At 38.0% G+C, this 27,940-nt stretch overlaps 1 protein-coding gene across 4 annotated transcripts in view; it reads right to left on the reverse strand.

Annotated features, from left to right (window-relative positions):
• Window positions 1-27,940, reverse strand: part of EHBP1 (EH domain binding protein 1) — a 267,597-nt gene that overhangs the window by 133,012 nt on the left and 106,645 nt on the right. For 3 of the 4 annotated variants that reach the window (XM_063316932.1, XM_063316921.1, XM_063316914.1), the window contains exons 8-10: window positions 25,063-25,182; window positions 17,809-18,058; window positions 6,715-6,904 (exon numbers count right to left, since the gene is read on the reverse strand). In XM_063316932.1, the coding sequence (XP_063173002.1) occupies window positions 6,715-6,904; window positions 17,809-18,058; window positions 25,063-25,182 (560 nt within the window). Of the gene's footprint in view, window positions 1-6,714; window positions 6,905-17,808; window positions 18,059-25,062; window positions 25,183-25,880; window positions 25,986-27,940 lie in introns of all 4 variants that reach the window. The other variant, XM_063316907.1, reaches the window with a different exon arrangement.

The raw sequence follows: 27,940 nt of genomic DNA on the forward strand, positions 1-27,940 counted from the left end.
TGAATATGGCTGTTACATTCCTGGCTTGCAACTGAAACAGGATAATCAGTTTATGTTTTGTCTGTATTATATACATCTGAAATGTCTGTACAAAAACAATATAGTGAGGAAGTAGAAGTGGCCTGGAGCACTCTACTAGAGAAGAGGAACATGATAAAGCTTATAATACTCTTCTGGATCAAACCTTAGATGAATGGCTCCGTATGGCTATAGGCATGCTAGGCACTGATTGCTAGGCTTGGTATCTACTAAGAAATGTTGGGGACAAGTGAGTTAGACGCATCTTTCATGCTAGAAGCACTGATATACTAATGTGACATTCTGACCTAATGTTGCAGCTTCTTTTCTCAGGGCAATCAACTGGGGTTAAAAGTATCTCAGTAATTTTCACAGAGAGATAGAGATCATAGCAAAATAAATCACATCTATTTGTTGGCTGATTTAGGAAACTAACTGGAGTTATCCCTGCCACTCTCTCATGCTCATACATGATGTTCTGGTTCTGAACACCCTGCCCCCAACACTTTCCCTTAAATTACTGCCAACAGATAAACCTGACTAAACTATTGCCAAATCCTAATTATAAAATATGGTTTAACTATGCAGTTTTGAGAATTTAAAAGCTAGACTTCAACATAGCTGAAACGGTTTACTAATTTTCTTTTCAAATCAAAGATAATACAATTTGGTCATAACACATTTTGGTACAGCCTAGTTGACAACACATATTTTACTTGGTTTAACCTGCTGCAGCCTGAGTGCTAAAGAGGGCCAATTACATGACTCAGTTTTTCCACTCAGCTTCAATGGTTATTGGTCTGTTTGGGGGCAATATTCAAAATGCTGGTTATGACCAGTACAGCTCTCCATGACTTGAAAACAGGCTACTTGAAAAATCAACCTCTTGGATATGAGCCTGCTTAGCTTTCATCTTCTGTAGGAAAGGCCATTCTGTTGGTCATCAATGGAGGCCTTCAGACAGGGAATAAAAAAACAACTGGTGGGTGCTCCCAGGCCATCACTTTCTCTGTCATCCGTCACTTGCCACGCAAACCAGTTTTTTCCCCCCGATAGCTCTTAAAACTGAAATAGCCATTAATCTAATGGCTGCTGTTTGTGTCTTTCTTACTGATGCATTTTAACTGATGTTTCCTTAACTGACCTTTTAACTATGTATGAATTGCTGCAGTCTGAATTTTAATTATAATATTACTTTTTAAAAATCCATTCAACTGTGTCCAGTTCTCGGAGACTGCCTGAAATGATGCTCAAATTTATCTTGCACAAATAAAAAAAAATTACAGTTGGGAAAAACAAACTTGGATAGTTTGGGGCCTGGCCACACCCCTACTGAATTTAAGAAACATTTGTTTTTTCCTTTAAAAGAAAAACCTTTCAGCCACCCACGTTTTTCAAAAATGTGTTGGAATCAAATGGAATGCTTTCATCACCTTGTGGTTATGTTGACTTATAAGACAGTTGCAAGTCTTTGATGATTGCTATCTCCCTGATTTATCAAAGTACACCATATTTCCAGGATGATTTCCCATCTGATAAACTTTATGAGCTTCCAAAGTTATTGTTAGATTTCACATCAGTATGAATTGTTTCAATTGTATAAGAAAATTAAATCTTATTATATTATGCTAAATCAAAAACACACAATCTGACCATAGCAATTAGCTCTCTTGATAAAAAATCATTAAAAAAACTCCAACATTAAGTAAGAACATTGTCATAAGACCATGTTTTTTACAAGCTTTCAATGAAAGACTGTTTCTAAAACTCAGTGGCAAACTATATTAATAATATTAAGTAATTGCTGTATTATCTTATACCATTTGCCTTCACATTTTGCATATAGAACATATTCAGTCAAATATTTATTAAGCTCAAAGACCAAATATATAGAATATATTGTTTCTCATGCAAATAAGTAGCATCTTCTTTTGAATTTGTTTACTAAAAGTTATAGTTAATCTTTGAGGAACATATTATTATATGTGATAGAGATCTGCTATTTCTAAGAACATAAATCAATCTTACAGATTGCACAAAAAAGTTATACTGAGCTTTATTTGGGAATTAAGATTTCTTTCTCACAAAATATTCCAAGAGATAACTTACCTTTAAAAAACAGCAGCAAAAATAAAATATTATGTAGATGAGCAAGAAGAAAGAGCAAACTAAATCTAAGGCAACACACTAGGGGGAAATATGCAGGGTATGTCAGTAATAAAAGGGAACATAGCAAATCTATGTATAGCTCCAATGCATGCAAATTTGGTTGGAAACAAGTTTTGAAAACTGAGTGTACCAGTATGGCCTTTCTTTCATCCCATCAAATGTTCTCAGAACAGTGAGAAACGTTTATCTGGCATACATATCTACCGGAGTCAGGTAATAATTTCATGTACAATTTTGCAAGAGAGTTAACTAAGCCATAGGAACATTTTAGTGTTAAAAGGCTGTTACATATATAAATAATACATTTTGCTTAATCTAATTCCAAAGATTGTAACAACAAAAGAGGAGAATCGAAAACAGAACAATTTGACTGAAAATTAGAATTATTTGGCTAAAGCATATTGTCAAATTATGAAATGTCTAACATATTATGAAAGATGCACTTGTTCTTGTCACATAATGGAAAGCATTCCAACACCTGATTAAAGTCACAGATTCTTATTTCACCATCATTAATTTAAGAAATCCATTGTTACAAAATGTGATGCTAGTCACTAGTTTTTATGGCTTTAAATCGATATTACATGAATCATGAACAAAAGAACGATTATCAATGGCCTTTAATAGGAAACTCTTAGGTTCACTGGCTATGTATTTCTGAATAGTTGGTATTGGGTAGCAATCCACAGAAAATAGTTCTGAATACTTATTTTGCCATTTCTATTTCAGGTGCAAGTGATTGATTGGGGAAACATATTTGTATGCCTCCACAATAAAAAAAAAACTCTCAGTGGCTCACATAGAAAAGTACAATATAATGCTAACTTCATACAAAAATAAAAATATGTATTTATATCCTATACATTTCTGGGTGACTTATATGGGTATCAGATATCCACATACTTATTTAAGTACATCAGAAAGTATGCTATATTAATATTTGTAGGACAAAAGCTTCTTAAAATCAGTATGTATAGTTCTTCTTAAATGGTAGAAGATGAATTAGAGATAAAGGTTGGAAAGGGACAGGAAAAGGAAATGGCATTGTGGCATGCATCTTCCATATTAAAAAAAATTGCTGGAGTAAAAGGTAGGGTGGAAGGGACATGGTGACTAGAGCATAGAGAATATAGTTACTGTGTTTTAAAATGAATATTTCAGGCCTACTAGTTAGATGCTGAAGCGGTAACATGACTGAGACCAGTCCTCAAGAAATAAAAGTGGTGAGCAAAAAGCAAATGAAAGACCATTTCAAATCAACTTCAAAGAATACTGAGAGAAACGTCTGTGGCAGGCAGTCTGTTCACATACATCACTTTCCATATTTTGTAGAGCTTTATAGCTGCTATACAAGAACCAAGGATCCTGAGCTGCACATAAGAGAGTAAATGTACTAGGGAAGACTATTTAGATTGGAACAATGCAATAGATTGGAACTGTCATGAGCACTGATGGTGAGCAGGAGGGGGCCCCTATCCAGGGGGGAAAACGCATGTGTAGTAGAGAGAATTTGAGCAGCCATTCAAAGAAACCCAGAACAGACCCGCCTTGACTTTTGGGGTTTATCTGTATGGGTTTTCTCACGCTTCTTCAGTTTGGTAGGATTTTCTGTCTACTGTAGCAGTAATAAAACACTAGAGACCTATTCCTTGTCTCGGTGTGGTTCCTGCTTGTCAGGACAGGAACCCCCTTATTGAGGGGTCATCCTGCAAGAAATTATATGCAAATAGAAAGAATAAGCATAGAAATCAAAATATACTGAATAACTAAATAGGTTTTCCCTACCAGGGATAACATTCACAAATTGTCTCTTTCCCACCCAGATTTGTAAACATAACAACAGTTATGCATAGTAAATGGAGATGCTCTCTGGATCAAGTAGGAAAGATGGAACAAAATGGGGTGTTAACTGCTTAGCTCCATTTACTCAAAAAAATCCATATAGACTTTTAATCAGGTAACCTTCTTCCCCTTTCCCAAACTAGATCTGGAGTAACGGAATAGTAGGCATGTACCCTGAATCAACTGAGTAAGCAGATTAAAACACACACACACACACCATATACAACCTGTCATACATCTTCATAAGTCATTTCTTCCTATTCTCAATTTAAGTGTCAATATCTTATCTGAACTTTTGACCAAATTGCTCTGTTTGTTAATCTCAATCAGAAACCAAGTAAGATGTTTCAGTCTTATCACAGAAACTCTGCTGCAAACAAACCTAAGCTTATGTGCTCCAATAAAGCAAGTCTTAAAAGTGCAATTCTACACTCTGGTTGCCAGTCCAAGTGGCCTCATTTCTCTGTATTTTGTTCTGCTGATAAACACTCCCCAGGGGAAGCTTCTGGTATCAAACTCTTTCTACCTTGTTTTGGAGAATTGAGGCACTGGTAAACTCAGCCCTTGAGCGACAGGGATTCATCAGCAACTCCTCTGCCTAATTAAGTAGCAGTTTGATAGATGTGACAAGGAATCCCATTCAGCTCTTAACTGAAATGATGATATCTAAAATACACAGCTCTTAAGAGCAGCTACAGGTTTTAAAAAAGGGTCTGAAGGACATGGCGAAAGATGTTTTTCTCCTCTCCTTTTCTGCCTTAAAATGAAAAGCACATTCATACAAGGAGGTTTCAAATCATGGATTATGGGGAAAAGGTCAGGTCAAAGAAAAAAAAAGTTATTTTTGTGTGCTATTTGTAACTAAATACATTTCTTGTGATATTATTGCATGCAATTTTCATTTCAGGCTGATAAGTTACAAAATGAAGATGGAACTCTTAAGCTTATCATGGTATTTCTTGTTATTTGAAGGACAATATAGGAATCAGCAACATGAATCATTTCTGAATATTTGTCTAATCTAGTTTGCTCAGTGTGAACCAGGTATCACAATGATATGCAGAACATGTTTAGTATTGTTTAAAGGCAGGGGGTCCTATCATAAATCAAATAGTGATTTTAAATAACACATTTTGTTCTCTCTCTCACACAGCAGTCTTTGGATGAATGGATGAAAGGAAAGAAGCAATCGTTCCACAGAACCCATTGCTCTTACACTTCTGTGCTAGAGCTACTTGAAAAATGACTCATTCCAATCCTTTAAGCATCCATTGTCACACCCAAGGTCCAGTAAATTCATGGAACAGAAGAAACAGAAGAAAACCATTTTGTTCAAAAAGAATCAGTCAACATACTCCAGGCAGGCTGAATTAGAATTAAAGGAAAATATTGAAGGTTTTTTGAGGGCTTCATCTGGGAAAAGGGCAAGCTTATCCAGGGTAAGAAAATATAAAGGCAGATTTACTAAATGGATTGGATCCAGACTTTGATTCCACTAGCATGACCATCGTTGAAGCAGAATTCTACTGGAGAATTTTCCAATCAGGGGGCCACATTTTCTCTTTCTGCAACTATCTGGGCTTCCAAAATCTCTCCAAAGAGTAGGGACGGCTGTAAAAGTTGCCTTCTTCCCTTGTCCTCAGAGAATTCCTCTGCTAAATCTAAGGTTTTCATAGATTGGAGCCCTTACATTTGCAGGATGTGAAGTCCAGATCTGATCCAATGTTATTCTAAGGGCAGAATCTAAAGTTATTTACAATTTGGATTCTGCAGCTAAAAGTTGTGTGTAACCTATCTGTGATTTGCTGCTGTTCTTTAGCAGGTTTTCTAACATGTATGCATCAAAATTGCTTAAAATTATGATATTTGAGAAGTAAATATATGCAATATATATTTATTTTCCCAATATTATATATTTTAGATGACAGCTAATTCCTTATACCTGGGAACATTGGTTATTTACCCTTCCTCTGAAAGCCTACTCACTTGTGAAAAATCAAACATCTTTTTTTTTAATGGTTACTAGAGCAATTCTGAATATTTTTACTCTGAAGTAAAATACCTTGCTCAGTGGGATTTAATCCTTGGTTAGCATACATAGGTTTACAGCCATCATGCTTTAAATTCTGGGCTGTATATTCTGCATTTCACGGCAAGGCTTTGCAGCCTAATTCAAACTTTTTCTGGGAGAGATATTTTCACTTATTTCAGAGACCTTTATGCTGTTTTCAAGACCTGTAATTGAATAAAATCCCAACTTCAGTAAGTTTTGTACTTTGTACCTAGAGCTGATGGCAAAAGAACTGTTTCTGAGGAGTAGAAATACTGCAGGAGGGGGATGGAAAGTGCCAAAAGTGGTAGTGCTGTTCTGAGCAATATTCTGCTCCAGGCCTACAAAAAGGCTGCAGCGTAGCTCTCTGAATGCACAGCTGCCGTTTGCACCCTGCTTATAAAAAACAATGCAACAGTTTGGAGACCAGACCTTCTGTCTTGGATCTCCTTTGGTCGTGTCACTGCGTAAGATTTCAAAATCTTGGTTCTGCCCATTCTGAATGAAATAAGTAAAAATTGGTGCAGGATGTATAGCCAAGACCGTACACATTAACCGAGAAGGTTGCCAATGTGTGCCACAGAAGAAGAGGCATTTCAACTTTTAGCAAAGACTGGTGACAAGGCAGTACACACCTTAGGAGAAGAGGAAAGATCTTTCACTGCATGAATAGCTGACATGTTCTCACTTGCTTCTCTTTCTACCCTTGGTGAGAGAACCGGTGGTTCCGGAGCTTTTCTTTTCATCTTCCTGTCTGTTTCTTGCACTGAAGTAACTTGATCATTTACAGCAGAACTTGCTTTGGGTTCATAAAAGGGATTGGATCTAATTGAAAGAAGGGAAAGAAATTTATTTGCTATCTCGATATTTTTAGTGCCATTCCTGAACGTAATTTGTTTGTACTAAGTGGTGACTATAGATAGATGTAGTTTCATTAAAAAAAAAAAAGACACACAGAGACAAAAGACCTACTGATTATGCTGGTGGTTCCTCTGCCCCCAAATAAGCTGATGAGTGATATGTCTGTACAGCTAGGTACAAATAATGCCTAAAGCCAAGAAATCTGTAGCCACCAATTTTTTTTTAACTTGATTGGGGGTAAAATGGATCCATAGAGACCTTATATACATTAGCAATCATCACTTCTTTCTGAAGGCTGAGACTTAATACAGTAAAAATAAAAAATTTCTAACTGTTCATTTTATTTGCACAGTAACAATCAAGACATAAACCGATAATGCTGACTATACAGACATAAAACCTCTTTTTTTGTCCACATTCTTATGTAATTTTCGTACTTTAAATGTTGTCTAAAGGAACCTGTAAAAGGAAAAGCAAAATTGGGATGATTTTTGAAATACAGCAAATTAGCTACTCTTTAGCAATCTGACAAGGAATATACAATTACAAATTATAGAGATTGGAGATATAGCACACAGTTTACTGGAGTTTTCTTAGGCAAAAAAATTACTTAATGAATGGATATTTCCTACGATCATGTACTCATAGAGCCTTACATTAACTGTTCATAACTCATTCTGTTATAACCTAGACAGAAGAAGCATACAGTATATGAGATACTTAACCATTTCAAGAGCCATGACATTTCCTGCATCAAAGTCCTTGAATACAATAAAATAAAAACTAGTTTTTTTCCCCATATGTTTGAGTTTGAATCTGGTTATTAAGGTGTGGCTTAGAATACTGATAAGTATTTAAAGTGCTTTTAGGTATATATCTGAACAGAAAAAAGAGGCTGTTAAGCCTGCAGAAATTACATTTTTTTCTTCCAGAACAAGTTGGTACATTCCAGACAAAACACTGGCCTGTAGCTATCCTCCATGCTTACTTCTTACGGGTATCCTGTAAGGTCCAGAGAGAATCCGGAAGCATTCTTTGGAATTAAAAACAACACTGGCAGCTGGTACTTTACTTTCAAGCATAGAGGGAGGGAAGTAGGACAAAATTAAAAAGTCAGGTTAAGGAGGAAGCCTGGCATGTGCCAAGGAAGGTTCTGAAAGCACATGGTGTCCCTGCCAGAGACTCCAGCATCTCAGAATTGGATTTAAACCTGTTGCTACTGTGTTTATAGAAAAGCTTTTGAACCAGCTGAAGCTTCTGCAAACAGAACACAAAAAAGTCATTTTGGTGGATTATTCCTTCCCTCCACTAATGCAAATCTGATCCAGAGAATTGAGAACTTTCTAGAACAAAGAGAATGGGACAGGGGAGGGGAAGTCAGCAAAAAAAACCAAAGTCCCCTTTCTTCTAAAAGCTTCTACTGAACTGAAGGCCTGGGCATTCATAAAAGAATACTTCTAGATCCATCCTTGCATTGCCAAACTGAGCTTTTAGAAAAAAAAATTCAACACACACAGAAAGAAAATACTTTCAATAGCCTTTAGTAACATCTGTGTAAATGGTCATTTGGAATTTTATTTTCACACATTTTAAAAGAGCATTTTGAACAATTTATATGATCTAAAAATGTATCCTCCTTTAATGATATATTTTTACTTTGTGGAATTCCATTTTCTAAGAGAGCCATACGCTGCTAAATGCATATTTATTCAGATAGATCTTGGCCAGTTTGGATAGTTTTCTAATAGGTTACCTTTTAATTGTATAATTTTGGATTTATATTTATTTTTTCTACCAAGGAAATCTTTAATTTTGTTGTTGTTGCTGATCTCCTAATTCAGTCTCTAAAGCACTCTGAATTGTTTGGATTTTAACCTAGGTAAGTGGGATATAAACAAGGATATTAATTCATTTACCACCACCCCTTGCCTTGTGATTTCTTTTGTAGCCAGGAAGAATCATTCACTGGAACAAACATATAGTAAGTAATTCTCTGAAGAGTCATGTTTGCTTATTATATAACTAGATTTCTGGGAAAAGAGGAAAGGCATTAAAACAGATGTAAAACCCAACTGCATTCATAAATTACTATACAGCAGAGTTGTCATTGTTTATTACAGAGAGATGTGGATCTAGTTGAACGAAAGAAGAAGCTGAGACTAAAATAACTAGGTTGCAAAGTGAATGCACCTTTGAGTTGTCTCACATCAGTGCTCATCAAATGCAAAAAACATGAACAAAATCAAAGCTCAGAGTGATGTCAAAATAAACAATGGAGACGTGCATGACAGAAGGCAAAGGTGGAAAAAGAATGGCACTCCATTTGGAACAGAAGACTCAAGAATGCCTGTCAATCATTTAATTTTGCTAACAAGCTTGTTAAGCTGTCTTCAAACAGAGGAAGTTCAAAGCAAGGTGAAAATAATGATGAGAAAAGATAAGAACAAGGACAATGCATTATACATGGGAGGTCACAAAGTTTTCTTTCATTCTAAAAGTTTTTTTTTGTTGTGGACATTTAACAAACATAGCATGTTTTGACATCAAACTATCTGACCCTCTATGGCCTTGGAAACAGAGATTCAACATCTGTCAGAGATTACCCACTCACTAAGGTGCTCATAGTTACAGGAACCTTTTTCATGTCATTCGCACAACAGCTTTATTTATTTATTTATTTGGTAAAGGACTGCTCTTCTTTCAGAAGTTTTATCACATCAGATTCTTTAAATATGTGACACATGATTGTGTATATCCCACCACATTTAGTTAGTTCAATTTAAATACAATCAAGGCACAGACAGTATTTTGTATTACTGTATCTGAAATCTAATTTTAAATTAGTTTTATACAGTGCTTTGGCCCACCAGTTTGCAATAAGTTTCCTGAGGACCTTTTGGTAATGCAGAAATCAAGGTCAATATAGACATTAAGAAAAAGACATACAAGTTCAGCCTCTGCAGGACACCTTATATCTTTTGGAACAGAAGTGAGGCAGGTACATGATTTGATATACTAATTAGAGAAAGTTGTGCAGTTAGGAAAAAAGTGGCCTAACCTGACCTCACATGTGTTTGCCTTTGGAAGCTTTTGAATGTGAGGTGAGAATATGAAACATCTAAGTTTTGTGGTGATATGATACACTCCTTGAAAAGCTTTGGTTTTCAGTTTCTGTAAGTCACTTTTATTTTACCAGTGTACAGTGTGATAAATGTCATGAATTGAGCTTCCAAATCTGAATGGATTTTAAGTCATTTTTCACTGACTCTTCTATAAACTAGATTAAGTAGACCATGCTTTATGAATACCATAGACCAATAAGATCTATCTCAAAAGGCACTCAAAATATATTTTAGTAATTACCTAATTCCAGAATGTTTAAATAACTTATCTACTCTGGGCTGTCCCCTTCATCCAAGATTATGTTCCATTTACCTAGAAGTATCCTTGTCCAGAAGTTTCTGCAACTGTGCAAAGTGTGATCAAAAGTTTCCTTAATTATATTTCCACTGAGCTCATCTGAATAGTTACTTGTAAAGGAAAAAAAGTATGAACTTTGAGCTAAGATAGAATCTAAAATAAGCACAAAGTAGCAAAAGCACTATTAAAATACATCTAATAATCATTATTTTTCCAGACTTTTAGTTGTTCTAGAGAATAGTTCACATGGCTATTTGAGCAGAATTCCTGGGGAACGAGGAGATTAAATTAGTTCTGATACATGAAAACTGGAAAACAAAACTGAAATAACAGGACACCATAATGAGGTGTTAATGGTAGAAATTGTTTGAAAAGTAAATGCAGGAGGACATGGAGTACTATGAGGGGTATCCAGCTTGAAACACAAGCCTTTTTACATCACTTTCTCTATACCGCAGCTTCCTTGGACTCCCTGGAAGCTGAATATGGTAAAAAATGCTGTGGGGTGGGGAAGACAAGTCAAACAGAAATTTTTCTCTCTCCTGTGGAAAAACGTTTCGAAGAGATATCTGGAGCTACAATGAACCATCTATGTTAGTATATTTGTTTTCTGAATAAGTTGTAATGAAGGAGAACCTAAACAGGGTGAAAGCTCAGTCCATCCATTCACCTACAGGCAACAGCAGCCTTCCTAGATAGTGGCTGTTTTTACATTTCCTAATTTAATGTGACTATTTTTCTGTGCAAAAGCTAGTTTACATTTGGTTCAGAAGATTTGGTTCAGAAGACAAAACTAATGTAACTGAATGGCAAGTTCTCATGTCACACAGGAGCCAATACAGAGGGCAAAACAATAGAATTTTAAGTTAAAACATTTACCACAGAGAAAGCAGAAATATTAATTTAAAATGTTTTTACAGTGCCAATACTACCTCCCCATCTATATTGTAATTGACCAGGGAATGTTTTAGCAGTAACGAAGGTTCAAGTGGTCACTGAGAAAATAGTTGTAATGTCATAGAATCCACAATTATTCTAGGTTTTAGGGGAAAATGATCCTATTAGCAACAGATTTCTTATTAAAAAAAAATCTGTGTAGAAATGTAAGCTCAGGTAAGTTTCAAAACTTGAAACTTGACATAGGCACTAAGTGAACAATAGAGAAATTGAGAACTTGGAACATGATGCCAAGAAACAGAACTCTTGGAAGTTTGTCCAACTAAAGCCAAAAGCATTTAGTTCTTTTGTTGTTGTTTATTCGTTCAGTCGCTTCCAACTCTTCGTGACTTCATGGACCAGCCCACGCCAGAGCTTCCTGTCGGTCGTCAACACCCTCAGCTCCCCCAGGGACGAGTCCGTCACCTCTAGAATATCATCCATCCACCTTGCCCTTGGTCGGCCCCTCTTCCTTTTGCCCTCCACTCTCCCTAGCATCAGCATCTTCTCCAGGGTGTCCTGTCTTCTCATGATGTGGCCAAAGTATTTCAGTTTTGCCTTTAATATCATTCCCTCAAGTGAGCAGTCTGGCTTTATTTCCTGGAGGATGGACTGGTTTGAACTTTTTGCAGTCCAAGGCACTCTCAGAATTTTCCTCCAACATCACAGTTCAAAAGCATCGATCTTCCTTCTCTCAGCCTTCCTTATGGTCCAGCTCTCGCAGCCATATGTTACTACAGGGAACACCATTGCTTTAACTATGCAAACCTTTGTTGTCAGTGTGATGTCTCTGCTCTTGACTGTTTTACTGGGATTTGTCATTGCTCTTCTCCCAAGGATTAAACGTCTTCTGATTTCCTGACTGCAGTCAGCATCTGCGATAATCTTTGATTTCCAAGAAATACCAAGTCTTTCACTGCTTCTACGTTTTCTCCCTCTATTTGCCAGTTATCAATCAAGCTGGTTGCCATAATCTTGGTTTTTTTGAGGTTTAGCTGCAAGCCAGCTTTTGCACTTTCTTCTTTAGTTCTAGATTTAAATATACAAATGAACAACTGTATTATACAGGGAAACCTTGATTTAGCAGACCTGGATGAAATGACTACATCAGGTGTGCAAGTTAATTGCATAATACAAATGACACATGTGATGTAACAATACAGAAATGATGTAATTTGTATCAGTTGCATAACGATATCACTGCAAGTGATAAACTCTCCAATATACAGAACAATTTGGAATAATGAATATTCCGTCCACCTAACTGGTCTGTTGAATCGAGATTTCACTGTATTATTTTTCCTAGGTATAATGGGTTACATGGCAGGATGACAGCTTTGAAGTGAATATTTTGCTTGTAATTACAAAAATTTCCTCCAGAATTCAAGCCACTTTCTTTAATACTTCTCAGTTCCACAGATAATCATGGATAGTTACACAAGCAAAGGGAGTGCATGCACAGTGACTGAGATGGAAAATAATACTGAAAGGGTCCCAGTGCCATCACACAAATCACAGAGGATTCCCTCGTCTTGAATACTGCAGGCAAGGCTGGTCACCACATCTTAAAAAAGACATACAGGAGAAAAAATAGGATGATCCAGAGACGCATGATGAAAATGATAAGAGAGATGGAGAGACTTCTGTGAAAAGAGATTGAAAAGATTAGAATTGTTTGGTTTAGAGTGTAGACAAAATGAGAGCAGATTTGAAATAAATGCTTATTGCACACAGTGAACTGCACCCAATGAGAGCTGCTTCTCTTTTTGCAGAAAGGTGGCCTGAAATTTTTAAAATCTGTATCATATTCCTCTAAATCTCAATGGGTTCCTGAAAGGAGAGTAGGCAATATCACGGATAAGGAGAAGAACTAGACATGGACTAAACAGATGATAGACAGTCTACTTTGTTCTGGCCTCATGTATGATAGGAACTAAGGAGAAAAGGAAGGTGAACAAGTAGCTTGATCTTCAACAGCTTCTAGAAGAGCTAATGGCTTATGCATTAGCACAACACCTCAGGCACAAATACTCAACAGCAACATGCAGGAGATGGATTGAACATATATTTGAACATGCATCACATAGTTCAGCTGAGGAATTCACCTCCATCTGATGTGGAGACAGCCAATACTTTAAACGGTTTTCCTCTTTTGGGGGAGATGGGTGGCAACGGAATTTGAGAAACAAACAAACAAACAAACAAACAGCTATAACCAAGGATGACAAATTCATGGAAGATTGGTCTTGCAATGGCTACTAGCCTCAACTGCAGTTTATAATCTCTAGAATCACGAGCAGTGTAACTTAAATACAGGCTAAGAAGCAACACTGCAGTTGGGCTACCAGCTTCCCAACTATCTGTGTGCCTTCCCAGATGCACCTGCTTAGCTCATTTAGCAGGGCTCTTCTTCTTAAGCTCTCTCTAGAACACTGCTCCATTCATCTCTTGGCTTAATACTCCTGTAAAGAGGAGTACAAAATATATTGAAGCTGAAACATCTCATTCCAGTTTGAAACAAGCTGTTTCCAATCTCACAGGAAGTATTCTGAGCTCAAGGTATTTCAAACTCAAATTGTATTAAATTGGAGGCATTTTCCACTTCTTTGCTCCTGAGGACCAGTGTCTGCAGCAGAAACCACAATGATGCCAAAAGATGACACACATGTGATGGTAACATTACACAAAGGCTGTGATTATAAATTTGCGTCCCAAAGCCTGATGCAAGGACAGAAACCACAGCATTTCTGTGATGATATCATGATGCACATTTCACCATTTGTCCCCGCATGGACACTCATGGTCCCGAGCCTATCAACTTAGCAGAATTGAAGTCTGGATACCTGCAGTAGAACAGACAGTCACCGTGTACACAGACTTCCACGGCAAGTTTACGCAAAGGAAGAATAAGTATTGTCTCAGTCATTATAGAACCACTTCCTCAATGCTGGAAGTGGGGCTGTGGCTGGAACTGCTGGAGGAATACTTGGATGGCACTACTCCTCCTCCTCCTCTTCACTCCCCCAATAAGATTTCTTGTGCATTTAGACTCAGGAACAATGCGCTCCAGACACTAAGCATTACTTTTCCCTCTTACAGGGTACATACGCTGTCCTAAGACATACTGTGCTTTAGTTCTGACTTCATGAATGCAAATGCTATGGTTTGTAAATTATAGCTTATTGCTTAGTGTGTTGTGCAAATCCAACCATGCTTTGGTAACCAAACTATGGCTCAGTGTGATGTGTAAACCCATACACAGGACTGGACGTCCCCCATCTGAATATCCCAAGCGATATCCACAACATAACCAGAGGAATTGATTACAGTATTTCAAACACTTTTCCATGGAATTGCTAATGTATTTCTTTCCGAAGTTCCTACAATTTTATAAGCTCCATGAAAGATCATTATGCAACATATAATGGATACCCAGCACAAAAGGGGATTTACAGGAAAGACCCACCTAAAACTCTGAAATTTGTAAAAGTACAAAGGAGCCTAACTGAGATGGGTGGTGGGCAATCCATAACTATAGCTTTTCCTTCAGAATCTGCCCAGTGCTAGTATGTTTTTGTTGTAAAAAAATTGTAGTTGGGGATTGCTTTCCTGCACTGTAGGACAGAATCACTGAGAAAAGGACTAGCAACACTGTTTCTAGCAGACCTTGGGATTTGCGATCCTCCTCTTTTGCTCTTTCACATTCTAGGGCAGCAATCACCTGTTAAGGAAAGAAAGATGACCCTCTGCATTGCTAAGGAAGAGCAGCTGGGTCATGGTGGGGGGTATCCTTAGAGGTTCAAGGATGAGAAGCTTCAGAAGGTCTTGGTAGTCCAGATAGTATTCTATCCAACTGGCTCAAGAAAAATACCATATCTAATGTGCTTGCATACAGATGCTTTTCCAGATTTCTCCAAGAGAAAGCCACGCTCAGAAATTGACCCTGTGATCACCTCCATGTAAAATCTGAGTCATTCCACTAAATAAGGGCTTCTTGTGCAAGCCATGTAGTCCAAGTATATCTGGATGGGGTTTTAGGTGGGCAGATGGTATCTGCCTACCTAAATGGGGGCCGCCTTTATTAATTTATTTAAAAATGCCTGCCTGCTGCTGTAGTTCATCAGATAGTCCTGTCTGGTCCCTCTCTTTAATTACCATTGCTGGTCTGGTATGCAGAAATTAAGGGGGCTTTTTCCCTATCACAAAGGATACTGATGAATTTCATTTGGTCCATACTTTTAAGCAGACTGACCTAATTCATACTTCCGAGGTTGTAATGTAGTTAGCCTTCTAACTGCACACTTCAAAGTGTGGCTCTTAGTGCAAAACATTGGGTTTATCAAAACAAAAATCCAAAATTTGTGTATTTGTAATACCAGTTGCATATATTAGGAAGAGTATTACAGAAAATGTGTAAGTTCTTGAAATTTCTTTTAGAAATCATAAAATGATGTAGAAAAGATTATGACTGAACAATAAAACAATGACATGCATACAAAATGGGGGGATTGATTCTCATCCATAGTTTGAATTGAGGGTTTCTGTTTCCCAATCTTACATTCTTTTTAGTACACCAAGGGATATTGCTGATGAAAGTCTGATTATGAGACATTGTGCTGATGGTGCAGTGACATAAATAGCCTGACAGCACAGTCGAAGCAAAGGATTGCTTGATAAATAAACTGAAGTTCAGTGAAAGAGGAAATAAGCTTTTTCATATGATCCTTAATGTGCCTAGAATCCAGGAGGAATGGTGCAGCAATTGCCACTGAAAAGTTCATGTGTGTTTGTTCTTCACATTTAGACTGTCTTGAAAATTAAGTCTGTTATGCTAAAAGAAGCTACAAGTCTGTTATGCTACAAAGAAGCTACAATTACAATTAAATACACTGGTATTTGGATAGAAAAATCTGTTATCTCTTAAATGACCTGCTGCCAATTCAGTGGTACAGATTTGTTTGTAGATGAGAATAAATGAAAAAAAAAAGTATTTAGTAAAGGTAAAGGTTTCCCTTGACATTAAGTCCAGTCGTGTCCGACTCTCGGGGGCGGTGCTCATCTCCCTTTCAAAGCCGAAGAGCTGGCGTTTGTCCGTAGACACTTCCGTGGTCATGTGGCCGGCATGACTACATGGAACGCCGTTACCTGCCCGCTGAAGCAGTACCTATTAATCTACTCACATTTGCATGTTTTCGAACTGCTAGGTTGGCAGGAGCTGGGACTAGCAACGGGAGCTCACCCTGTCACGCGGATTCGAACCGCCGACCTTCCAATCGGCAAGCTCAGCAGCTCAGCGGTTTAACCCGCAGCGCCACCGCTTCCCTATATTTACTTGTACCTTTATGCTAACTTTTTATTTTACTCTCTCTCTCATTTTTTCTCTTCCCTGTGTTTACTATCATCTATCCACTGTTTGCTTTTCTAATTTTCCAGGAACTGCACACTTAATGGCTAAGATGATAGGAGTCTAGGGATCATGATCTGATAATACATACCTAGTCTGATTCGAGAAAACAGGGAACAGTAAATTACAGAATATCTCAGCAGGCTTTGTCTGGCCTTGGAAGCTAAGCTAAGTCAGGCCTGATTCATACTAATATTAGGGTGGGGATTTTAAAAAACTTTCCAGAAGAAGGCAACAGCAAACCACTTTGGTACTGTGGCTAAGGAAACTACATAGTTTCATAGTCCATGTAGTCATCAGGATTTGACTTAAACTTAAGGAGATCTTCCTCGTGTATAATTTGTACACCAAACCAACTCTCAGTGAATAGACTTGGCCAAGTTACAATTATTTTTCAAAGCAACAAACTAACAAGAAGCGGAAACCAACAAAAAGTGAACAACTAAGAAAAATCTATGGCCACTGAACTTTCCAGGACAAGAAAAAAAAAGGGGGGGGTCAGAGAGGCCCGGGACCACCATTTGTATATATAGCAGAGAAACCACAATTAGTTTCATCTTCTTCAAACGTTAGAGCAATCAGTTCTATACCTACTAAGAAAAGTATTTTGCATAGTAAGTCTAATTCAGTGCTTTGAAATGGGGAGGGGGCTTAAATTCTATGTAGAGATGCTTAAATTTATCAAATGATCATTGAGTTAAAAAAGGACAGTACCGAAGTTCTAAAGACTAAGTCACCCATTATCCTCAAATGTCACGTACTGTATAGCTCCTTACCTATAAGGATAGTTCAAAGCTGGCCACTAGCCAACTGAAGTGCTGCAGCCGCCAGTGCCACACCTGAATTGAGCATGCATACTTTTCATCCCGAACATTTGTATCCACACCTCCCTTCAGAGATTCTTCTTTGATGATTTAGATCCTCATAGATCCTCACAGAAAAAAAACCCAACAACACGCATGCCCCAATGTTTAATGTATTCATATTCTGTTAATGGAACAGCTTATTCTTGTACTTCATACAAGAATAGTCAGGTTTTAATATTTTATGCCTGAAGGTTTTATGCTGAAATCCCAACTAATGCAGAAGAGAAAAATGATCTACTTACTCATCTAGCTCCTCTTCATCTGTTCTTGATGCGTCAGCGTAAAGGTATTTGCTCATGTCCACAGGCCTGACATTTTTCCTTCTGCTAGGCTGAGGAGGAGAGTCTTTGACAGGTAACAGGACCTCCGGTTCGGCATCTGGCTCATCAAAAGGGTTCACATACTCCACACTCTTTTCTTTAAAGGGGTTGTATTCATCGCCATCATCATAGCGTTCTTGTTTGGATGATGAAGTCACCTTAATATCTGGTTCTGCAGAGAGCAATCAAGAGGTTGTGTCTTAATGGAGAAGGAACTCCTGCTCTGAATTCCTTCAGGACAGTCTATTTCTCCTTATATAACTCTAGCAGAATACAAAACAGTTGCCATCCCAAATTAATATTAGTAAAATAAGGAGAGTATCTTTAAAGCATGTGGTAGACCATATAACCTAAAAGGAAAAAATTACCCAGACAATTCTTTCATGACTAGGGCAAGTACAAACAAACAAACGTCAGAAATTTTACCAGGATTGGGAGAACAGTTCCACAGGATCATCCATGTAATCCATAATAGTAATGATAACTGTTCAGACATAACCTGGGACAATTCCAGGTCTTAACAAGAAACAACCATTCTAGAAGGCAGATTGCCATGTTCCTGCTTCCATCTTTTCTGTATATTTGTTATTGCATTTTAAACAATAAATAAATGAATACAGGGGAAGGGTTTCATTTGACTTTTGTTACAAGTACTGTACAAAAATGTCCAAGCTTAACATTGTTATTCAGAATTGGCCAAAGCAAAGAATCAGTCATATACAAAAAAGAAACATAACCTTTGTTACAGACAATTGACCTTCACTTTTTGACAAACCGTTGAAAGTGAAATAACTCACAATACAAATCCTGGGCAATTGCAATCCATTAATCCAAAAGCAGAACACCAATCATATACTAGAATTTTGTTATGTACATGCTTCATAACCTCCCTTATTTTCTGCTATCCCAAATGGAAAGCCTGCAGCATGCTGCTCTGGCTTCTGACTCAGAAATCATTTAAATTTGCTTTATGTTCTGAAACAATTGGCTAAAGAAATGTGCAGATAATCTACTTCAAAAAGTTGCTTAGGATCAAGCAAATTCAGCTCACATGCAATCCAGTCATTTCATACACACACACACACACACACAATAATCTGCCTCTATGGCTGTAAATCTAGATCCTGTAGCTGAGCTGCCAGGCATATGTAATTCAAGTAGATCAGTAATAGAGACAGATTCTAGAATATCAATTCAAAATAGACCCAGTTGTAGAGGCATATTCCAGAATATCATGCTCCATTAAAAAAGAATATGTGGAGTTCAACAGTTGAAGATCTTGTCACTCAATTTATAATATTTATGACAAGTATGGCTTTGAAAAAGAAAATGAGTATCGTTTATACAATTAATTGATTAATTAGATAAGTCTAAGTTCTGGAGATGCAATAGTTAATATTTCAGAAAGCATTTGAAAGAAAAGAAAAACCTCCAGGTTAAACACATCCTCAAAGACATGAATTGAATATATAAAAGTTATGCAGATTTTTTAAAACAAGAACAACAAAAAAGAATGGGAAGGAGGAAAGAGAAGTATGTTCACAAAGAAAGCTCTTTGTATATTTAAACAATCAATCTCTTGTAACATTTAACACTTATATTGTTCTTTTAATCTTCAAAAATCTTTACGAACATTAATTAATTAATTTAAATCCTTCTGTCAAATGTAGGTACAGCAGAACCCTGGGATGCATTACTAATCCAAGGCAAAGCTAAAAGGGAAACACTGTTGCTGTTTAAACTAGTTAAGCCTCCCTTAAGTACTACAGAGTAACAAAGTTAGCTTAGGAGCATTAGCTAGAAGAGCCTTCCATAACTGTTGGCCTCTCAGTTTATGAGCCAGTAGTTTTAATTACACACAGCACTTCAGTTGATCTTCTCCAGCCATCATAACTCATGAAAATACCAGTTACTATATCTACTGTCAGAAACATCCAGTGTGCAGAAGAAAACATTAAGCACAGATGAGGACGTTCTGTGGTAGAATATGATTTGTACTAGGGACTCTGTGTGTGTATGCATGTCTTTTTTCTCTAATATCAGCTGTATGTATCTGATGCTGGAGGCTGATTTCCTATTGGAAAGCCTGAGATTTAAAGTCATCTAGAGACTTAGTAGTTAGATACTACACTCAACAATGAGGACACTGCAGAATATAATATGGTGGTGTCATGACCATGCTTCATACCCTGGTGCATATTTACCACTTCAGTAAGGAGCAAAGAAGTGCCTCCATTCCATGCTTGATCTTGCAACAGCAAGAGAGTGTTCATCCATCCTTGTTGTTTTACATAAATCTCACCTCTGTTTCTTTACATTTGTCTTTCTAATATAACATCAGGGAGGTTCTTCAGAAGAATGGGGGCAACTGTGCAGATAGCAGTTCACATGGTTTAAATTTCCCAGTCTAGCCATTAAAGGGCTAAGGAACAGAGGCAGAATTAGTATCAGCCTGAAAGGCAGGGTTCCCACTGAGAGCCACTGAGCTAAAATATATCTAAAGAATGGCTTGTCCAATTCATGTCTTGAAGATCTCCAGTGAGGGAGAGCCCACATCTCTCTAGCTAGCTGGATGGTACTGTCAAACTGCTCTCAAAACATTTATCCTACTATAAAACTTAAATCCACTTCCTTGTTGCTTCAGGCCATTATATCTAGCCTTGCCCCCTAAGGGAGCTAACAACAAGTTGCATGTTCCCTGCTTCAAAAAGAACAGGTTCAGACCAATGACCTATGTAGATTCTGCATCCAGATCATCTATCAGATCTTGATGATCTGAAGGAAAACCCCTTATGACTCCATTGTCATAAACAGAACCTACCTCCCTGTTCAGTTTTAGATTAATACCTGGTACAAATCTCTGCAGGGGTACAAGCTTGGTTAAAATGGTCCAATCCAGGCACTTGTAAATCTTGGTGGTTTCCTAAATGCACCTGGGGATTTCCTACTTCATGTGAAGTAGGATGAAGATGTGATTCTGTTGATGCCCTGGTTGGACTACAGAATCAGAGATGGCCAAAGCAATTGCCATTATTGTCCCTAAGTGCCCTTTACTCTCATGTAAAGCCAGATCACCTCTAATGTTTACTAGGGAGCTGAGAATATTAAAACAGGAGGGGCAACAGCTGGAACACAAGAGGAGAAACACTCAGGATGGACCAAAATATAGAGTCCATCTGAAGGTCCATTTGAACTTCTACTCTGTGGAGGTAGCAAAGAGCACTTACTTCTGTATGTAATGGATACTCACTCCACTGTATCTGCATATAACAGACCAGCAGAGCTTTTCTGTACTAAATGGTAATTCCTCCACCAAAATGCTGGAGGAATGCAGCTGGAACAGTAGGCAGCACAGTGTGAACAATTTGTTTAATTCTGTGCAGATAAAGTCAAGTGGATCCATTACCACTTCGAGTTAAGTTACAAGCAAGACATAGGGATGAAAGCTTAGCAACTACTTGTCCTCTTATTTTGGATCCTTTTAAGCCTATAGATTTCAAGGCTGTAAACCAGTTGTGAGGGATGAGCGCCACTACTTACTAATCCTTTTTTTTCAGTTGGTTAAACTGGCAAAAATGGGACTGGCCCCACAGTTAAGGAAGCATGTCTTCCCCCTGTCTAAGGGAAGCAATAATAAGAACTTTGCTAAAGAAATCCTCTTTTGAGCTGGGTGAACTATAGGGCATCCCAAATGTACTATTTATATGTAAAGTGATTCAGAATACAGTGACCTCACAACTCAAGAGACAAATGAATGGTATGATTTGCTGGATCCAATTCAATTGGGCTTTTGGCTGGAATGATACTGAAACTATTTCATTTATCTTGGTGGATGATCTACACCAGAAATGGGGGGAGTACAGCTCTACTAATTCTTCTGGACTACTCAATAGCTTTTGATACTATTGACCATGGTATCCTTCTAGAGTGCCTGATGGATTGGGACTTACTTATTTTACTGTGGTTTCAGTCCTTCCTGTTAAGCCATATCCATAAAGTCCTGCTGAGGAACTACGATTTGATACATAAACTACTGATCTATGGTGTCCCATGGGTTTCAGTCTTGCCTGTAATGCTGTGGGCAAAATCATCTGGGAGTTTGGAATGGGATGTCAAATGGTAAAGCATCAGCAATTAGACAGCATTGATGACTTTACCAAGGGATGGTTTTGCTAAACAATAAGAAGTTGCATAAAACTACTGTTTTAAAACAATAAACAAATAAAAGAAGAACAATTCTCTGCCATGGCTTTCACATTAACAGTTTGCCCATCTTTTTGTGGGGTGCAGTTCTTCTGGTGCGGGTTCCTAATCTAGTTGTTTATATGTGAATTTATATTTGTATAGGTAAATTAAATAATTGCTCATATATTTATGAACCTCTTGTTCAGATTACTAAAGTGGGCAATGTAACTTTTAGTACACATTTAAAATTGAGTTAAATCAAGTATCAAGTAACTTTCAAGTATTGATTATGAGTACAAGGACTTAAAATATTATGTAAACTTTTGTTTAATTCTCCAGGCACTTCTAGAAGGAGATGAATGATTTGATCAAACACTGACTAGCACTGACTTAAAAGGCTGCTTCAGATTGAAGAGCCCCATCATTTTTGTTGTTTATTCGTTTAGTCGCTTCCGACTCTTCGTGACCTCATGGACCAGCCCACGACAGAGCTTCCTGTCGGTCGTCAACACCCCCAGCTCCCCCAGGGACAAGTCCGTCACCTCTAGAATATCATCCATCCACCTTGCCCTTGGTCGGCCCCTCTTCCTTTTGCCTTCCACTCTCCCTAGCATCAGCATCTTCTCCAGGGTGTCCTGTCTTCTCATTATGTGGCCAAAGTATTTCAGTTTTGCCTTTAATATCATTCCCTCAAGTGAGCAGTCTGGCTTTATTTCCTGGAGGATGGACTGGTTTGATCTTCTTGCAGTCCAAGGCACTCTCAGAATTTTCCTCTAACACCACAGTTCCAAAGCATCTCTCTTCCTTCTCTCAGCCTTCTTTATGGTCCAGCTCTTGCAGCCATATGTTACTACAGGGAACACCATTGCTTTAACTATGCGGACCTTTGTTGTCAGTGTGATGTCTCTGCTCTTAACTATTTTATCGAGATTTCTCATTGCTCTTCTCCCAAGGATTAAGTGTCTTCTGATTTCCTGACTGCAGTCAGCATCTGCAGGAATCTTCGCACCTAGAAATACAAAGTCTTTCACTGCCTCTACATTTTCTCCCTCTATTTGCCAGTTATCAATCAAGCTGGTTGCCATAATCTTGGTTTTTTTGAGGTTTAGCTGCAAGCCAGCTTTTGCACTTTCTTCTTTCACCTTCATCATAAGGCTCCTCAGTTCCTCTTCGCTTTCAGCCATCAAAGTGGTATCATCTGCATATCTGAGATTGTTAATGTTTCTTCCAGCGATTTTAACTCCAGCCTTGGATTCCTCAAGCCCAGCATGTCGCATGATGTGTTCTGCATACAAGTTGAATAGGTAGGGTGAGAGTATACAGCCCTGCCGTACTCCTTTCCCAATCTTAAACCAGTCCGTTGTTCCGTGGTCTGTTCTTACTGTTGCTACTTGGTCGTTATACAGATTCTTCAGGAGGCAGACACGATGACTTGGTATCCCCATACCGCTAAGAACTTGCCACAATTTGTTATGGTCCACACAAAGGCTTTAGAATAGTCAATAAAACAGAAATAGATGTTTTTCTGAAACTCCCTGGCTTTTTCCATTATCCAGCGGATATTGGCAATTTGGTCCCTAGTTCCTCTGCCTTTTCTAAACCCAGCTTGTACGTCTGGCAATTCTCGCTCCATGAATTGCTGAAGTCTCCCTTGCAGGATCTTGAGCATTACCTTACTGGCATGTGAAATGAGTGCCACTGTTCGATAGTTTGAACATTCTTTAGTGTTTCCCTTTTTTGGTATGGGGATATAAGTTGATTTTTTCCAACCTGATGGCCATTCTTGTGTTTTCCAAATTTGCTGGCATATAGCATGCATTACCTTGACAGCATCATCTTGCAAGATTTTGAACAGTTCAGCTGGGATGCCGTCGTCTCCTGCTGCCTTGTTATTAGCAATGCTTCTTAAGGCCCATTCAACCTCACTCTTCAGGATGTCTGGCTCTAGCTCACTGACCACACCATCAAAGCTATCCCCAATATTGTTATCCTTCCTATACAGTCTTCTGTATATTCTTGCCACCTTTTCTTGATCTCTTCTTCTTCTGTTAGGTCCTTGCCATCTTTGTTTTTGATCATACCCATTTTTGCCTGCAATTTACCTCCGATGTTTCTAATTTTCTGGAAGAGGTCTCTTGTCCTTCCTATTCTATTGTCTTCTTCCACTTCCACTTCCGCGCATTGCTTGTTTAAAAATAATTCCTTATCTCTTCTGGCTAACCTCTGGAATTTTGCATTTAATTGGGCATATCTCCCCCTATCACTGTTGCCTTTTGCTTTCCTTCTTTCTTGGGCTACTTCTAGTGTCTCAGCAGACAGCCATTTTACCTTCTTGGTTTTCTCTTTCTTTGGGATATATTTTGTTGCCGCCTCTTGGACAATGTTGCGAACTTCTGTCCATAGTTCTTCCGGGACTCTATCTACTAAGTCCAGTCCCTTAAATCTATTCTTCACCTCCACTGCATATTCCTTAGGAATATTAGTGAGCTGATATCTAGCTGATCTGTGGGTCTTCCCTAATCTCTTTAGTCTGATCCTAAATTGTGCAAGAGCCCCATCATTAAGCTGTAGCATATTAAACAGAGCCAGTCTGGTCTAGTGGTTAAGGCAACAGGCTAGAAACCAGGAGACTGAGAGTTCTAGTCCAGCCTTAGGCATGAAAGCCGGCTGGGTGACCTTGGGCCAGTCCCTCTCGCTCAGCCCAACTCACCTCACAGGGTTGTTGTTGTGGGGAAAATAGGACGAGGAAGGAGTATTAGGTATGTTCGCTGCCTTGAGTTATTTACAGAAATAATAAAGGTGGGATAGAAAATAAACAAATAAATAAATAGCTTAAGCAAGCTGTGGCTGAATACCTAAATTGAAAATTATCAGCACATAAGTAACACCACAGAAACTTTCAGAAAATGAGAAACCGGAAGTATATATAGTTTGTGATCTTGCCACAAACTATAGCATAATCCAAAGATCATATGTGGCAAAATTAAATACCTTCCATATCAGGGTCTCCAAAAGGGTTCAGCTCTGATCTATCAGGATCTACAGGATTTGATCTTGAATTTGCTAAATCTTGCTCCTCTTCATCCAGGAAACTAAGCTTGTTGATAAGCTCTAAGAAACCAAGCAAGATACTTTTCAGTATACTTTTTATACTTTCATTTAGAATTAGACATAGAATGTTTAAACAAACACTTTCCAAGTACTTATCTTAAGTACTACATGTCCCCTTTAACAGTGAATCAAGGCACCTTTTCTACTGCAAAACTAAACTGTTATATTTATAGCACACTAATGTTTCTAGCTCAGTGACATGAACAGAAGCAAGTACAAGTTTATTATATGATTGTTTATCTGATCTGTAAGGCTCTTGCAATGGTTTTTAGAAAGTAAAAATGCTAACTTAAAGAAAATCAACATATATAGGTAGTAATTTTTCCATTACTAAATTGGAAAGCCCACATGCAGCATACATATTACCTCAGTGAAATAATGCAATATTGAAAGTACTTCCAAGTATGAATAATGTGACGTTTAGCAAATGGAGGGTCTGACTACAACTGCAATCTTTTCTGATCAATGACCATACTGGAGGGGCTGATGGGAACTGGAATCCAACAACATCTGAGGGCCATAGTTTCCTCACTCTGGCCAGTACCATATCTTGTTGTCTTCTCTTGGCTGAACTACAACAGACCGTAATGGACACCAAGCACAAAGCTACAACCAACACTTGAATATGAACAGATACTAAGGAGGTCACAGTAAAACACAGACACGCCAGAAACAGAAAAGGAGGAAAGCTCATAGACCTTCAGAAGAACTGGCTGATTTAGTGGATAGCATATTTGTATGCTTTATGCAGTCATCTTGATCTTCATCTAAGCTGCTCAGAGCATTCAACTGGTTTACAATTTCTGTAAACAGAAGCCAGTCAAGACAATTGTGAGGTAAGGTCATTTAATGGAAAAGGAATACAACACATGCTGTTATTAGGAAAAAGAGAAAAGGAAAAGAAAGACAAATGTTAGTTTAAGAATACATTCCAGACTGAACAATCATAATTTCACTTAATGTATCTCTGTACTTGCATGAGGACTTTTCCATATTCTGGAACGTGGAACATCAGTGAACATAAAATACATTTTAATTAACAGAAATTATTCTGAATATATTCTGTACTAAAACAAGAATTAACTAACAGTAATCAAAGTACTGAAATATAATATTTTAATTAAGGCAGCATAGACACACTTTAATTAATGTCGCCAAATAAAGCTTAGCCAGATTGCCCTGCCATACAATCTGGTAGGGAAAAAAGATGGTCAGGGCTGGTGCCTAAATAAGAAATCTTGCTTTTAATAGGAAATCTCCTGCAGAACTGTAGGAGTTTTAGTTGATGAATCCTGCACACCTAACCTTTATAGGACAACTTACAGCCAACAGATCCAATGGGGTTAGACTACAACCTAAACTGGATATTTTGATGGTGTGCAGTATCAGTTTTGACACTCTCCATCTGATCTATATGCTAAGTTGTTCAAGTGTGCAGGGAGTCAAGGAACTGACTGGAGAAAAAGGGAAGAGGAACAATCAATTTGATTTAGAGGCTACAGGTTTTCACAAAAGATAGGTGGAGGTGACTTCTTTTCCCAGAGGGTAGTGTTACTATAGGGACGCGGTGGCGCTGCGGGTTAAACCGCTGAGCTGCTGAGCTTGCTGATCGGAAGGTCGGCGGTTCGAATCCGTGTGACGGGGTGAGCTCCCGTTGCTAGTCCCAGCTCCTGCCAACCTAGCAGTTCGAAAACATGCCAATGTGAGTACATTAATGGGTACCGCTTCAGCGGGCAGGTAACGGCGTTCTGTTTAGTCATGATGGCCACATGACCATGGAAGTGTCTACGGACAAACGCCGGCTCTTCGGCTTTGAAACAGAGATGAGCACCGCCCCCAAGAGTCGGACACGACTGGACTTAATGTCAAGGGAAACCTTTACTTTTACCTAGTGTTACTATGCCATATACTGACTTCAACTACTGAATCTCTAAGCTGCATTATCATGAATATCATCTACTGTATATAATTACCACCAAGAGAGATGACAATGATGAAAAGTAAGGAAATCTGTATGTATTTGTTTAATGTTAATAATTTGTTTTCTTTAGCTATATGTTGGGTGTTTGGTAGTCATTGAAAGACAGAGATTGACAGACTGAGATTGACAAAGGCCACGGTGAAGAATGAAGGAAGACGTGCATGGAAAACTGCAAGATGGAGCAATGAACATGAACTCAAGGAGACACAACAGATTTGCATAAATCCTTTATGGGACAAAGAAGGAATTTAATCAAGACCATCTCATTTAGCAGGGAGTTTGTGACAAAACTATAGAAACACACTTATGGAAAATGATGCACCATATTACTAAAACAGTTACTATTGGGGATATAAGCATCTTTTCCATTCAACTTGATTTAGCTAAAACCCTAACGACAGGCAGAAGTAATCTAGTGATATAGTCAAATCTTTCAATATCTACTGTATCTCTTCTCTTTTAGTCTTTCCTACTACCAGTGGACATGCATATATTCCCGAGACTAGAGTATATAATGTTTTAGAAGTAGATCCTTGTTCCAAGGAGATCACAATCTAATACTTGATAGGTGGAACAACTAAGGAAGTAGAACATTGATGTTATTCCAATTACAAATACTTTTACTGTGTTACAGGTTCAACTATAGTAGAGCTTAGTAGTAATTAGAGGATACTCTACTTCTTGTTAAAAAAAGGTACTACCCCATTATGTGGTCCAGATCCAATCCAGAGTGTTTTATCCAGGAAGTACATTTGATGGATGCAGGCTGAACCAAGA

Source organism: Candoia aspera, chromosome 1, assembly GCF_035149785.1.
Source record: "Candoia aspera isolate rCanAsp1 chromosome 1, rCanAsp1.hap2, whole genome shotgun sequence".
NCBI lineage: Eukaryota > Metazoa > Chordata > Lepidosauria > Squamata > Boidae > Candoia > Candoia aspera.